The sequence below is a fragment of the Myripristis murdjan genome, chromosome 17 (assembly GCF_902150065.1).
Source record: "Myripristis murdjan chromosome 17, fMyrMur1.1, whole genome shotgun sequence".
NCBI lineage: Eukaryota > Metazoa > Chordata > Actinopteri > Holocentriformes > Holocentridae > Myripristis > Myripristis murdjan.
The window spans coordinates 23,762,302-23,776,786 of NC_043996.1; the positions used below are offsets into that span (position 1 = coordinate 23,762,302).

Genomic DNA, 14,485 nt, shown 5'->3' on the forward strand with positions numbered 1-14,485 from the left:
CCAGACAGCTGCGTGCACAGCCAGACTCCTGAAAAGGCTCGAAGAGCTGCTAACATGGGCCCGGATGAGGATAAAGCCAGCCAAGTCCCGCAGTCTCTCCATCAGAAAAGGCGTCCGGAACGACAACATCTCCTTCTCAGTTGATGGTGAAAATATCCCGCTGCTAGTGGACCAACCGGTACGGAGCCTCGGAAGGCTTTACACATCCGACCTATCTGACAAACACATGGCTGCCTCTGTTGGTTCCCAGCTCCTGGACGGCTTAGGCAAGATCGACCAGAGCCTTCTGCCAGGAAAATTCAAGGTCTGGTGCTATCAATTCACCCTGTACCAGCGCCTGATGTGGCCTCTCAAGCTCTGTGACATCAGCCTTTCCACTGCCCAGAAGCTGGACTCCAAAGCCAACAGTTACATCCGGAAGTGGCTGGGTCTTCCCCGATGCCTTTCCACCACAGCGCTATTTGGGAGAACTACATTGAAGCTCCCCCTGAAATCTATTAGCTTGGGCTACAGACAGGAGAAAGTGAGGCTTCTTTTCGAGCTCAGAGAATCACCTGACCCATCTGTCCGAAACGCCAAGGCCCAAGTTCGCACCGGACGCAAGTGGGATGCTGCAAAGGCTGTCGATCAGGCCATCACCCGCCTGAAACACCTGGAAGTCGTTGGGTTGCAGCAGCAAGGCAAGGCTGGCTTCGGTTGGGGACCAACACCCAAGATGTGGTCCAAAGCATCAAGGAAGGAAAGGAAAGACCTTGTGATCTCTGAAGTCGTCAAGATTGAGGAGGAGAGCTACAAAATCAAAGCCGTCAGCCAGCAGCAACAAGGGAAGTGGATGACGTGGGAGGCTGTCGTTGACAGAACCATCACATGGGCCGATATGTGGAGGATGCCCCAGGCAAGGCTAAGCTTCATGATTAGGGCCACGTACGACACTCTTCCCAGTCCTCGGAACCTGCACCTGTGGTTCAACACAGAGGAGATATGCCAACTCTGCAGCTCCAGCAACCCAAGTCTGCAGCATATCCTCTCTGGGTGCAAGGTGGCGCTGACGCAAGGCCGATACAGATGGCGCCACGACAGAGTGCTACGCAAGTTAGCCGAAATCCTGGAGACACGCAGGCTGGAAGCTAATGCCAGCCCACAAACATCACAGCGGCGGATCCAGTTCATCCGGCAAGGGAGCGGAAGCCGTAGCACCAGCACAAAGCAGCGGTCCCTTCTTTCCCCCGGAGGCGGATGGAGCATGAGAGCTGACCTTGATCAGCAGCTGAAGTTCCCCCAGGACATAACATCTACCACCCTCCGGCCTGACATTGTCCTCTGGTCTGTCCCCACGAGGACAGTCATCATGGCAGAGTTGACGGTCCCTTGGGAAGACGGGATGGATACCGCCTTCGAGAGAAAGAAGGAGAGATACACCGACCTGGCAGACGCTTGTTCTCAAGCAGGGTGGAAGGCAGCCGTTTTCCCAGTAGAAATCGGGTGCCGAGGCTTTGCCGGAACCTCCACCCAGCGGCTCATGGTGTCCCTTGGAGTGACGGGATCCAAATTGAGGAAGGCGCTCAAGGACCTGGCGGAGGAGGCAGAACAGGGCAGCTTCTGGCTCTGGCTCCGCAGAAAAGACAGAGCATGGGGGAAGCAAGGAGCTTAGAACTCCCAAGGCAGCTTGGTATGCGGTCACTCTTGACTCAGGGAATGGACGCCCCTGCCATGCATAGTCCCTTGGGGCCCATTCCACATCCACAAGTACAATAGACATGGACATAGAGTGGGAGAAGGATCCATAAGCCAGCTGCAGGGAGTGGCAGGGAGACGTCCCTGGCACTGCCCCACCACCCCGAGATGTTCCGGGATTAAAGGGGCGAAACATCAGTGAGGGGTGGCTCCCGGCTGACGACCCTGCAGCAGGCCCACTGGCACCGTCGGAGGTGCGACAGGCAGCAATGCCCAGCAGGAAAACCAACCTGTGCTTACATACAGTCTCAATCCATAGAACAAAAATACTAGCTTAATAAAACTTTTCAAATGTAAGAGTATAGTCTCACATGTTTCATTGAAAACAGCAGGCCATTGCTTTATGAGCTCACTGATGGCAGGGCATTAACTATTTCCTGTCTGTGAAGAGAAAATGTCTTCAACATTTTCTCAGCTACTTCTGATTGCAAAGTGTCTTTCATGATGGGAGCTGAGGCTGATTGACAGATAAAATGCAACTCCTCCACAACCTCACCAGTGCATCTGTTGGGTACATTAAAGATGCTCTCTAGTTTCAACAAGTGAGTCAAGCTTTTTACAGTAAACACTGGCATTTCTCTCACATCACTATCTTCCGCTCCAAGACTGAAGGGTTTACATACCTCTTTAGCAGGTCTTCTTTGAACTCACCCACTGAGTGAAGAGTATGCTTACAGCCTCTGTGGGAGGCAAAAGTCCCACGGATGTTAGTTTTGAAATTGCAGTTTCTCAAAACACAGGTGATAGTTTCTTACTTTTTCAGATGTTACCCAAGATGCTCAAAATAAAGAAAAAAAAGAAAGAAGTGCTGCTTCTGACTGAGAAGGCTGATAGTCCGAAAGACATTTTTCAACTCTGACTGGTGCTCTGGTCTCCTGAGCATTGTCTCCACAGAAAATTCAAAATTCAGTAAATTCTACTTTTAAATAATGGTTCAATGATGACGGTTTACAAAGAGCAGAAGCCAGCTGCTGCCCGCTGAACAGTGATGTATATCCAACTAAATGCTCTATGTGTTTTGAATATTTGTACGTGATGATTTGTTATGGAGCTTTTCAAAACTACAATGGACATTTTGAAGTACTCATTCACTGTTTTTTTTTTTTTTAATCAGGCACATCATACAGATAAATTTGAGCTTTCCATTGTGGCTGATCTAAAAGCCCAGCTCAGAGTATGAAAGCATGAATGACATTATCTACAGGGTCACAGAAACACCATTATCCATGCACCCTGACATCACTCGGCCCTCAACAGCAAGGCAATACCCTCCACCACTTACACACACACCAGCAGCAGCAGCAGTCTTCTGCAGCATAGTCATTGTGTTCATCGCTCAGCCCATTGTCTGTCTGGGGACTTGGCGTCACCAATCTCCTCCCAAACCATGATCCAACACGATTACTGGGACTGGCCTTTTTCCAGTTAACCAGACAAGATGGTGTTCCCATGGGAAGGAGGTCCCCACTGTCCTGCCTGGCATCGTGTTACAGAGTATGAAGGGAGCACAGATTACCAGGGAAGGAGTTGGGTTTGTCAGAGGACAGTCACTGTGGTGATGGAGGCTTGGAGAACAGATGTGCCATCATGTGGACGGGCAAAGGGCTCAACGTCCTGCGAGCATCTACTTCACTAACAGTGTTTGTCATTACATTTCTCCTCACAACAGCTTTCATCATGTTCAGTTGTCAGTATGTTCTTACTCTTGTCTGTTAGGTTTTGTAGTGCATGACATTTGGAAAAGTAAATTACCTTACCTGACAAATAGAGAGAGTACTCCAGACCAAACTGTTGAAGCTTGAAGAGAGAGTACTTTTAGCAGTGAGAACAGTTTTGTGTCTGCAGGGAGATGCATTTCAATGACAAGTTGGGAATGAATGAGATTCAAAAAGAAAATAAACATTTTGAAACACTGCCCTTCTCTCTCTCCCTCTCTCTTTTTAATACACACACACACACACACACACACACAAACATAAAATAGAATAGAATAGAAAGCCTTTATTGTCATTATACATACACAACAAAGTTACACACCAGGCCTGGGCTCATGATATCTTTGATGGAATACCTCAATCACAAAAATAATGACCATATTGTAGGGATGTCTTGGTTTTTATGAGATATTTACACAAGGTCTTTGAAGGTTTATACTGTTATTGTAGCACAATGTTGTGTGTCAAATGGCTTGATTATTGTTATTTTTTGACATTATGTTTTATTGGTGTTGTGTTATATTGTACATAGTCTATGATGGGCTGCATTGCAGATGATTTAAAAACCAATAAAAAGTTAAAATGACAAAATGTGTGGTCATTAATCAATGATCAGCATCTAGTGGTGTCATAACAGTGTTTGCAGCTGCCAGAGATCCTTAAGTTAAAAAGAAAGAAAGAAAGAAAGAAAGAAAGAAAGAAAGAAAGAAAGAAAGAACAAACTTTTCTGAGTGTGGAGATAGTTATAAATAATTGCACAAGGTAAACAGGAATCTCCAGTGTAAAATGTAACTTGAAAAAAAAAGTTTTGCATGACATTCTAGACATGCAGCAATGTATAATTCCAACAGACAACAATAAATCTATATAGAAATAGCCTTTGAGTAATTGTGGTGATACTAAAAAGCAACTGCATGTATGCAAGCTGTATGGGGGGAGCATTTTGGATGCCATGCTCTTCAAAATGCAACCATACAGCTTCCACTTGGTACTAATTAGTGTCTAAGTACTGAGCATACCAAGGATCGGTGCCATGTAAATAGGTGCAGAGTTAAAATATTAGTCAGACTTGGCATTCCTACACCTGACATTGACTTGGATAGAAACAGAGAAAAGGAGATACATGGTTGTCTTTATTGTTAGCATTTGTAGAACATGATTGCAGTACACAGGAAGCCTAGCCTACGTGTCATCACCCTCAAAGGACAGAGATGATACTTAAATTTTAAGGGGGAAAAAAAGCATGAAAATCACTGATGGAACTATTCCGACTAAAGTTTAGTTGATTTTACACTCCTGTTTTCAGGCATGGAAACTGCAACTGAGTCACTTTGCTTCTTCATCTTGGCTGTATTTCTGTAGGAGAAAGGAACACAGATCAGGAGATGTTACTTCAGTGAGATAAGTGAATGGGTAAGAACGGAGGATGCACTGCTGGATACAAAATACAGTGCGTTACAATACAGTTTGGATAGTTTATAGTCTGAACAATTGACGAGAGGACAAAAACTGCTTAAAAAGAGTATGTAATTCAATGCACTGGTAATAGTATTCAAATAGAAGATATTCATGTCCTTTTAACCCCAAAAAGGAGGACAGATTATGGTTAAAGGCTCTAAAAAATCCATTTTTTCCTGTGATGATACATTAATATATACTATACTATATACTATATACTATATACTGACGAAGTTAGGGGAACCTATAATTAGCAGTGTATACTTTTCCCACAACATTAGCAGCAAAACAGCACCTTTATTTTGATATATATAATATGGTCTACACTATAGAAGTTCATCTTATTAAATATTTGCGCTCACATAATAGTCAGTTGTTGCTCAGTGAAAAAGAGTTTAACACATAGACTTGGAAACAGACTTGTCTAACTCACAGATTCAGTTTGTATGTAATAATCGATAATTCATCTTTCAAATCTGACACTTTGCACTGTTTATTAAATACATGGGGGCATCAGGGGACTGTCAGCTTGCAGCATGCTTACCTGTTGCCCTCGGCCTCTTGAGCTGAATCAGGTAGCTCTTTTCTCATCGTCTCAGGTAGCAGGAAGATGAGAGCGCCGCTGACCAGTGACAGGCTGCTGAAGACGATGGTGGGTATGGCCCCGTGGTACACGGCCAGCATGTTGAGCAGCGGAGCCAGCAGGCCACCTATTCTGCTTGCAATGTTCCCCAACCCTGAGGTAGTTTGTCTGGAAGAGGAAGTGCAGAGTTTCAGACGCTCCTAAAAATTGAGATTAAGTTGTTGCTCTCAACGCAAAACTCGGATTTGCAACAGAAAAGGCAACAAAACTCAACAATAAAAAGTAAAGCACCATGGATAATGCAGTCTCCTTCACAGCCAGTCAGAAACAAACTATATAAATTATGTCCAAGAGAATAGGGGGGATTAGGAGCGCTGTGTGTGTCCCCAATCAGCCAGACAGGAATCAGGTGCTCTTTGGAGAGGGTTGGATTAATGGAAAATACTACAACAAGTACACGACATTGTACACGTCACCCAAATCAATGTCACTCAGAACAGACTGTGCTGCATCAAAGAGCACAAAACAAGTTATGTCGATACAACAGCCCATATACATACCTGTCAACAGACATTTACCTGTCCCTGTATCTGTCCTTCACTGTGTCAGAGGCCATGAGCACTGCTGCCACTACATCCCAGCCATCACCCCAAACAACTTGGGAAGAGCCTAGCAACCACCCCAACTACCCTAGCAGCCCCCAGCAACGACCCCAAATACCATAGAAACCCCCTAGCAACGACCCCAAATACCATAGCAACACCTTAGCAACCATCATAACACCATAGCAACTGCCTACTAACACCACTAACACCCCAGCATCCATTAGAAACACCATAGCCATGCCCTAGCAACCACCCAGAGCACCATAGCAACCGCCTAGCAATGCCTTAGTAACCATCAGGAACACCACAGCAACCGCCTAGTAATGCCCTAGCAACCACCCAGAACACCATAGCAACCGCCTAGCAATGCCTTACTAACCATCAGCAACACCATAGCAACCACCCAGCAATACCCTGGCAAGAACCCAGAACACCCTAGCAACCCCATAACAACCACCCTAGTTTCTTCAGAAAATTTGCCCAAATCTAGATAAGTGTTAAGGTTTCATTAAAATCTGATCAGTGGTGTCTGAGGATTCCTGTGCAACACAAGGAGGCTAATCCAGAGTATTCCATAAATTCCAAATTTAATCAGAGGTGACGATGAACTTTAAAGGCTGAGCCTACCGAACACATGTTGGGAACAGCTCTTGGACGTAGACGTTGCATATGGATCCTGCCCAGTTCATGAAAAAACGTCCCATGGTGGCAAGCGCGGTAACAGCAACCGCATTACCTGAAACAGAAGAACGGAGCGATGGGTGAGAACAAAACCACCAGTTTTCCTTGAACTACAACGTTTCATGTAAGTGTGTTACCATCAGGAACAGCTAGGATAAAGATGCAGAAGAGTCCACCAATCAGAAGTGTTGATATCAGTAATATTTTTCTCCCCAAAACCTCTAAGAGCCAGATGCAAAGCACATGAGCTGGCAGTTCACTGAGACCAAACACAAGCTGGGTCACGAAGACGTCCAGGCCAAAGTTTCCAACGTTGAAGGAAAGGCAGTAGTAGGTAACATTCAATGAAAACCTTTAGCGAGCACAAAAAATACTGGTCATTCAGAAATGAAGGTTAACATTTCAAATGCAGCTGTTCAGAATTTATGTTTTCAAGGCAATCTGACATGTAAATAGTTGGTACATTTTTGTAAAACTTGTACAGTAAAATGTTTTTCCTCCTTTTTTATTGGCTTAGAGGAGTTAAGGAGTTTAACTTACCATGCAAATGCTATAGCAAAGAAATACTTCATGAGAACAGCAGATCTGATAAGAAATCGTATGCCTCCTTTTTCCACCGTTTCCTTCTCAGTAATCTGTAATGTTGGCATGGTTTTTGAACAACTCTTCGCCTCAGTGACATAAAATACATAATACAACGGTCCAATAGGGCAAGGGCTATTATGAATGTACTTTTTTAATGGGAAACTAATAGTACAGTCCAAATACATCTTAAAAGTGTCCTCTGCAACCTGCTTTGCAAACTGTGGGCTAAACTCTCTGGTGCACTGTGGACGGTTGTGAGTGTTTGGGATGTACTATGGTCATTGTAAAAAAAAAAAAAAAAAAAAAGTAGCTCCAAATACAGTACTTAGCACTATTTGCTCAAAACTTTTGCTTGGCTCCAAAACAACCATCCTTTGGGTTTTTGACCTCTCAAAAACCATAATTTTTTTTTTTTTTTTTTTTTGGATGGGAAACTAATGGTACAGTCCAAATACATCTTAGTGTCCACCACAAAAAAAAAAAAAAGTTTGAAAACTGTTTTTATTTCATTTAAATTACTAATTACTTTGTGACTCTCTGGTGCACTGTAGAAGTTGAGAATGTAAAAAGTACAAATATGGCACTATATTACAATAAATATTAGCACGATTTGCCCAAAACTTACTCTGAATAAATCCAAAAATCAAGTATAAAAAGTTATTTCTTGTGAAGGGACCATACCTCCTCCAGGAGAGAGTCTGGAACAGTGCGTTTGTTGATCGCTGCTACCTTGAAAATCCACTTTTTTGCCTCCTTTGTCCTTCCTCTGTCTATCAACCATCTGGCTGATTCTGGAATAAACCTGACAGAAAAAAAAAAAAAAAACAACTCTCAACTGTATTAGGTAAAATCATACAATAATGAATTTTTTTTTTTAAGTAAAACACTAAAGAGTCCTCTGAAAAGATATGCGATGAGTGCACACCATATGTACAGAGCGACCACAACAAGTGGTGATGCTATGACCAGCTGGGCCAGCCTCCAGTCACGGATGCAGTAGATCAAGCCAGCGAGCAGACCCTGGCCGAGGGCGCTGAACAGCTGGCTCACGCAGGAGCCCAGGGATCGCTTGCTCACCCCCGTCCACTCAGTCGCTGCACAGAGGACAACTCATCAAACACCTACAGGTGGTAGCGCTGATCAAAGGCTTCCTCTTTTTTATTCGCTTGACATTTTTTTTTGACAAGTGACTGTATCCACTGAAGAAAAAGAAAACTAACACCTCTTATACTTCAAGTGCATATATCTCATCATATAATCCAACAAATGTGCTCACAGTTAAGGATTTACGCAAAAAAATCTAAATATGTTCACACTGACTCAACTGCAACTACTGCTAGGAATTCAAATACAAGAAGTTTCTCTGGTGTAACCTCTGAACTCTGACATGTATGAAGTTCTGTACATGGAATAAAGTTAACACATCTTCACTCACACATGAAAACATGCAAATAAAAGAGCAAACTACATTAAAACAGTGGGATTTTGAATAAAGCATAAGTTTTGGAATACAGTCCACATTGAAAAAAAAAATATATTATCAATGTACTTTTTGAATGGGAAACTGATGGTATAGTGCAAATGCATCTTAAAGGTGCCCACAGTAATTTAAAAGAAAAAAAAAAACTGTGGAAGGTTGTGAATGTTTGCGCTGTATTGTGGTCATTGTAAAAAAAAAAAAAAAAAAAAAAAAAAAAAGTAGTTCCAAACATAGTAATGAGCATGAGTTACTCAAAAACTTTTTCTGAATAAATCCCAAAATCACAAAGAAACACATGCACCGTACAGCCAGTTTTCCATTTTCAAGGAGGACATTTATATGTTTATTTATAGGCTGAAAACTATTTCACTGTTAGATTTCTTTTTTAAGCAAAGCAAGATGCTGCAGCAAAGTGATAAGCTGCTTGTCACTAAAACTTGCGGTGAGATTGCTGCTTTGTCATAAATGATGGGTACCAACATTTTAATATGACCTGGCGTCCAAAACTTATCCTTTATTCAGAATCCAACAGTCATTTGACCTCACCTCATGGGTAAAAATCCCACTGCTCTCAATAATAAAAATGCCATAATTTATTTTTTCTTCCCCAGTATGGACTCATGAGGCTGAACACGGCATAAATGTCTAAGTCACTTTGCATAATTAATTAATCATCCCACATCTGTTCAACAGTAATGAAAACCTGTCCTTTCAGCTGTAATGGAGCGTACGATACCCAGTATGATGCTGTTGAGTCGATAACCTCCATAGCCAATCCCCACCATGAACTGGGACACCAAATACAGGTAGAAGTTGGGACAGAAGCCCGTTGTTACAGTGAATATGAGCATGACAACCGCTGGGATCTGAGTGGCGCGTTTGCGGCCAAACCTGAAAGAGATGTGACAGTTTGAGTCCGAACGAAGCGGCTGGTCTTGTGATGTATTTTCACTGAGCTGGATGTCGCAGCATGAAGCTCAACATACACTTACGATTCAGCGAAAGGCCCAAATAAGAGAGAACCGAGGAGGATCCCGGCCATCAGGAGTGTTTGTGCCACTTGAACCAAGTTTACGTGGCCACAGACCAGATCAAACTGTAGAAAACAGAAAGCAGGCATCAAACCAAAGATAATAATAACTTTCTAGAGTTGTATTTGTTGATTTATCGTCTTATGGCCTTTAATTATTTCTCTTAAAGGAGCGGTGTGTTGGATTTAGAGTGATATTTTGGCAGGAATGTTTTTTTTTTTTTTTTATCAGTGTGTGATCACATTTTGTTTTGCTTAGAATAAGACTTTTATATCTACATAGGGAGCGGGTCCACCACCATGAGGGCCGCCATGTCGCGCCCCCATGTTTCTACAGTAGCCCAGAAGGGACAAACCAGACAGGAGAGCTCTAAAGAGGTCCTTTCGTGTTTGTGCAAATGCACCGGCAAACCAGAAGATGAGTAACCACACATTTTATACAGGCTATGCAGATAACACAGAGGATTATCAGTTGTCTGCAGCTGCTGGCTTGTCATTTTGTGTTGTGGGAACATTGAGAGAGTTATTTGGGAGAGTTAAAGCTGTGAGAAGTTTGATAAGTTATTAAGCACAACAAAGAGCAAGTGAGGACAAACGTTTATCATGAAAGAGGCAAAAACAAGAAGATGCAAAATGGACTGGAGACAGACGACGACAAAATTCGGGTAAACATCGGTGTGGCCTTCAATGTGGAAATCGTTGATGAGGGACCAACATTTTCACTATTATAAATGTCCTATTTTTAATATCCCTTGTCTTGTAAAGCACTTTGAGATGCATTTTATGTGATGAAAGGTGCCATATAAACCAAACTTATTATCTTTAGTAGTAGTAGTAGTAGCAGTAGTATTATATGTGGTGCATGAAAATCATTTTGTGAATCATTTTGATTGAGTACTTTAATGCGGTCAAGACTCACATCAGTGACTATGGTGGCTTCATACAGCATCCTGTCATACTTCCATCCACTCTGACAGCCTGTGGTCTCATTGAGTCCGTATTCCCTGATGGTGTCAATGTCCCAGTCCACTGGGACAAACATCTGGCACTTACTGAAGCTCCCATCCTTCTCCCGGGGCAGCGTCAAGTTCAGCTGCTCCTCTGTGGTCAGGTTAGGACCGGCTTTGAGGATCCAGTCCGTGTTACAGTGTCGCTCCGGGTCTGACTGGACAAAAAACACACTAGCAAAGTGAAAAGGCAGAATAAGATTCGGGAAGCAAAGAGCAAAAATAATGATCTTCTGAAATAATCCGAATCCCCCGATGGCTTTAAGGATCTCTCCAAAATCAGACATGTTGAAGGTGTCGATTGCCTGCACATACTGGACAGCTGATAACCTTTGGACAATGTTAATTGTCAACTCCTGCATTACATAATAGAGTAAGGATGAGCCAGCAGATACTGGTACTAAAACACGTTTTCCTGCGAGGGGCTGAAGCCCACACGTTTTACAACCCACATGGTACACTGTATCCAACATAATCCCAAGTATGAACCCAGCCCAACCCACCTTCCAGACCTGCACCACTAAATTACAGCCAGTTTTACCCACTTTCTGAGAAGCAGAGGCACAGAAACAAAAGACAGTTTGTCACTCTCTGCTGTCATTTTCACTACAAATGACAGGAGAGGCTGCCAAAATGCATAAAATCCCAGAGCAGACCCTTGGAGAGCGTATCTTATCTTCTCTAGATTAAGACATTGCATCACCTCTTTGATCCAGTGACAACACAAAGGAAGCAGAGAGTCATTCCACCAGAACAGTATGAGTCGCCTGGGACGTTTTTTAAAAGAATGTTCATTTAAGGAAAACAACTCGCAAAATAAATAAATAAATAAATAAAATTTAAAAAATAAAAATAAAAGTTCTTTGACTGTACTTACTTGAATTCACCCAATCTGCTTGGACCAGTGTAATAACAAATCCAGTCCTATGATCACTCTGTTTGTGTGCATGGACGTTAAGTGTTTATGGGCTGTTTAACTTTTTTTTTACAGACATTATCCCCTGTGCTTATCTCTGGCTGGAAGATAAGAAGACGCTGACTCAGACTCCAGACTCAGCTCAGTGTGTGTGTGTCTGTGTGTTTCCAGGGAACAGCAGACAGTAAAAACGTTTCATAATATCAGAGAGCAGACGTTCACTGAAAGGCACCACATAATATGAGTTATCATGACCTGGACTTCAGACGATTGTTTCACAGGACAAAGGCAACATGCTGTAATGAAAATATTTATTGATTTAATTATTTTTGAGTTCTGTGTTATGTGGTTCTGACATGGTGGCTATAAGAAGGTTTTTTTTTCCTTGTGGTGTGTTATAGTTTTGTTACCTCTGTGATCTCTAACTTGTGATTGATTCACGTCTGAATGACAACAGAGAAAAAGCAGCAACATATTGTCGCTTTCTAGTAACAACCTTATCTCTCCCAGCTTTTCAGGAGCTGATAACAAACCAGCCTTGTCTTTTTGACCACCATAATTTTATGAGTGTATTTTGTTTGTTTGTTTGTGAATAAACTTAAGAACGGTGGTAGACTTTCATCTGCTTATTCAGAAAGGTGTAATCCCTCACCTGCAGTCACACCATGAAAATCGAGCCAAAAAATTTTTATCCACTACATGTGTGTCAAGAACTCATTCCTTCATATTTTGCATCAGAAAATGTAAAACTACATTTAGACACAGTAGGAACTCTGAATGTTTTATAATGTTTTACAGAAGATAAAACAACATTTGGAAAAATGGCTTTGAGAGGAACACACGTGACTGAGGAGCTTTTTTCCAGCCCAAACAGCCTCAGTGTATATAGTACAATGTTATGCAAAGTGAACAGCGTTATTAGTGACAGTTTGAGAATTGTACGGCAAAAAGACTGGAAACGTGAAACAGATGAGGTGACACGGTCAGATGTTGTATCAGATAATGGGAGGAAGATGACAGAAGCAAAGAGAAGAGGAGTCCTGTTTAAAGTTTTGAACAGAACAAGTTCACAATAGGTATCACAATCCAAACCAGCTCCGTGTGAAGGCAGCTGACTGGAAACAGCAGCACCAACGCCTCCTCATGCTGGTTGTGGTGACAGATTTGACCAAACTGACAAAGACTAAAACTAAGACATTTTCTGTATTTTTTTTTTTTTTTTTTTTAATTATTATTTAGTCTTCTAATAGCAACATTTTTTTTATTTCAGTTTTTGGTTTAGTTCTAGTTACCTATAATAACCTTGGGGCCCACAGTGTATGGAGGATAGTCTTGCAAGAACTCCAACATTACAGAGCTGCGGTCAAGAAGTCAAAAAAAAAAAAAATGTCTTATGTCTTTTCCAAACCTTTTCCTTGACCTCAATGGAAAACATCACGACTCGACACACCTGGAGTTTTCTTATTTTCTGTCTGTGAGTGGACGCTGTGCAGTCCTGCTCGCTGCAGAGGGAAGGAGCTCCACTCCCTCGTCCTCACAGGATCTGCTGCACACTGTCAGGTATTCTCCAGAGAACTTGTTGTCTGTCCAATCAACAGCAACAACAAACAAACGTGCAAATTATAACCAACTGCTTGTCTCTCTGTCTGAGCGTCGGCCTTGCAGGCTTAGAAGGAAAATGAAGCTTTGGGTATAAATTGCAAAATACATGTCAGAGTAACAAACAAAGTATTTTTAAAGAATGTAATCAAAAAATTAGACATCAACAGAGTGTAAACAGAGGGATAACATGATAAGCTCCAAAGTATTTAGGCAGCAAATCAGCTTTTCATTCTTTCATTATGTGAAATAACAGTGACTACGAGGCCAACGTGTGCTCTGCCAAGTCCAACTTGATTGTGTTATCAATCCAGCTGAACAGCCGTTTTTATTCAGGCCAAAACAAGTGTTTCACTGTCCAAATCCACAGTTTGCCGTGCAAAGAGAGGACACCCTATGCATAATGTATATAAACGGACATAAAGGCCTTTGGTCCTGCTATGATAAACTGTACCAGTCTCCAGTCACAAATAACAGACCAGATCAGCCACCGCACAACGACCAGTAGCTGCAAACATCTGGTTCAGGCAGCGAGCAGAAGACCATGGAGCGACTCCCAGATCAGCTCAGCAGCAGCAAACACAAACGCTCAGGCAGTAAAATCAGTGGAGACGATGCAAATACAGAGCCACATACAGACGCATTAATCTGAGGATAATAAAAAAATACAGATTCTGCAGTCGAGATCAGAGCTGAAACTAACCTAGAGTGAATGTCATGGCAGTGATACTGCTGCAGAGGTGTTGGCTGTAGTTTAATAATGCAGCGCACACTAGGAACTATGACAAACCAGATACTATGCTAGATAAGAGCAGCTGCAGGAATACTGCTATCTGTGGCCGTACAGATAAATAATGTACACTACTCACAAAAAGTTAGGGGTATTTGGCTTTTGGGTGAAATTTATGGAAAATGTAAAATGTTCACGCAACAGTGATATTATATCATGAAAGTAGGGCATTTAAGTAGAAGCATGCACTGGTGATTTCCTCATCTCAAACAGTTTCTTGAAACAAAAGCCAACAACAGTGGTGGGTATACCACAACAAAAAATGTCAGTGTCAATAACTTGTCATGTGCCCTTGAGCATCA

The 14,485-nt window shown here is 42.3% G+C and overlaps 1 protein-coding gene across 1 annotated transcript; it reads right to left on the reverse strand.

Annotated features, from left to right (window-relative positions):
- Positions 1 to 4,655: 4,655 nt before the first annotated feature.
- On the reverse strand, positions 4,656 to 11,165 carry LOC115375571 (solute carrier family 22 member 13-like). The gene is made up of 10 exons (XM_030075016.1): positions 10,791 to 11,165; positions 9,834 to 9,937; positions 9,578 to 9,732; positions 8,287 to 8,455; positions 8,043 to 8,163; positions 7,317 to 7,411; positions 6,914 to 7,128; positions 6,723 to 6,831; positions 5,452 to 5,658; positions 4,656 to 4,805 (listed from the first exon to the last, which is right to left on the reverse strand). Exons 1-10 carry the CDS (start codon positions 11,163 to 11,165, stop codon positions 4,721 to 4,723), a joined length of 1,635 nt encoding a protein of 544 aa, XP_029930876.1. The 3' UTR covers positions 4,656 to 4,720.
- Positions 11,166 to 14,485: the final 3,320 nt, after the last annotated feature.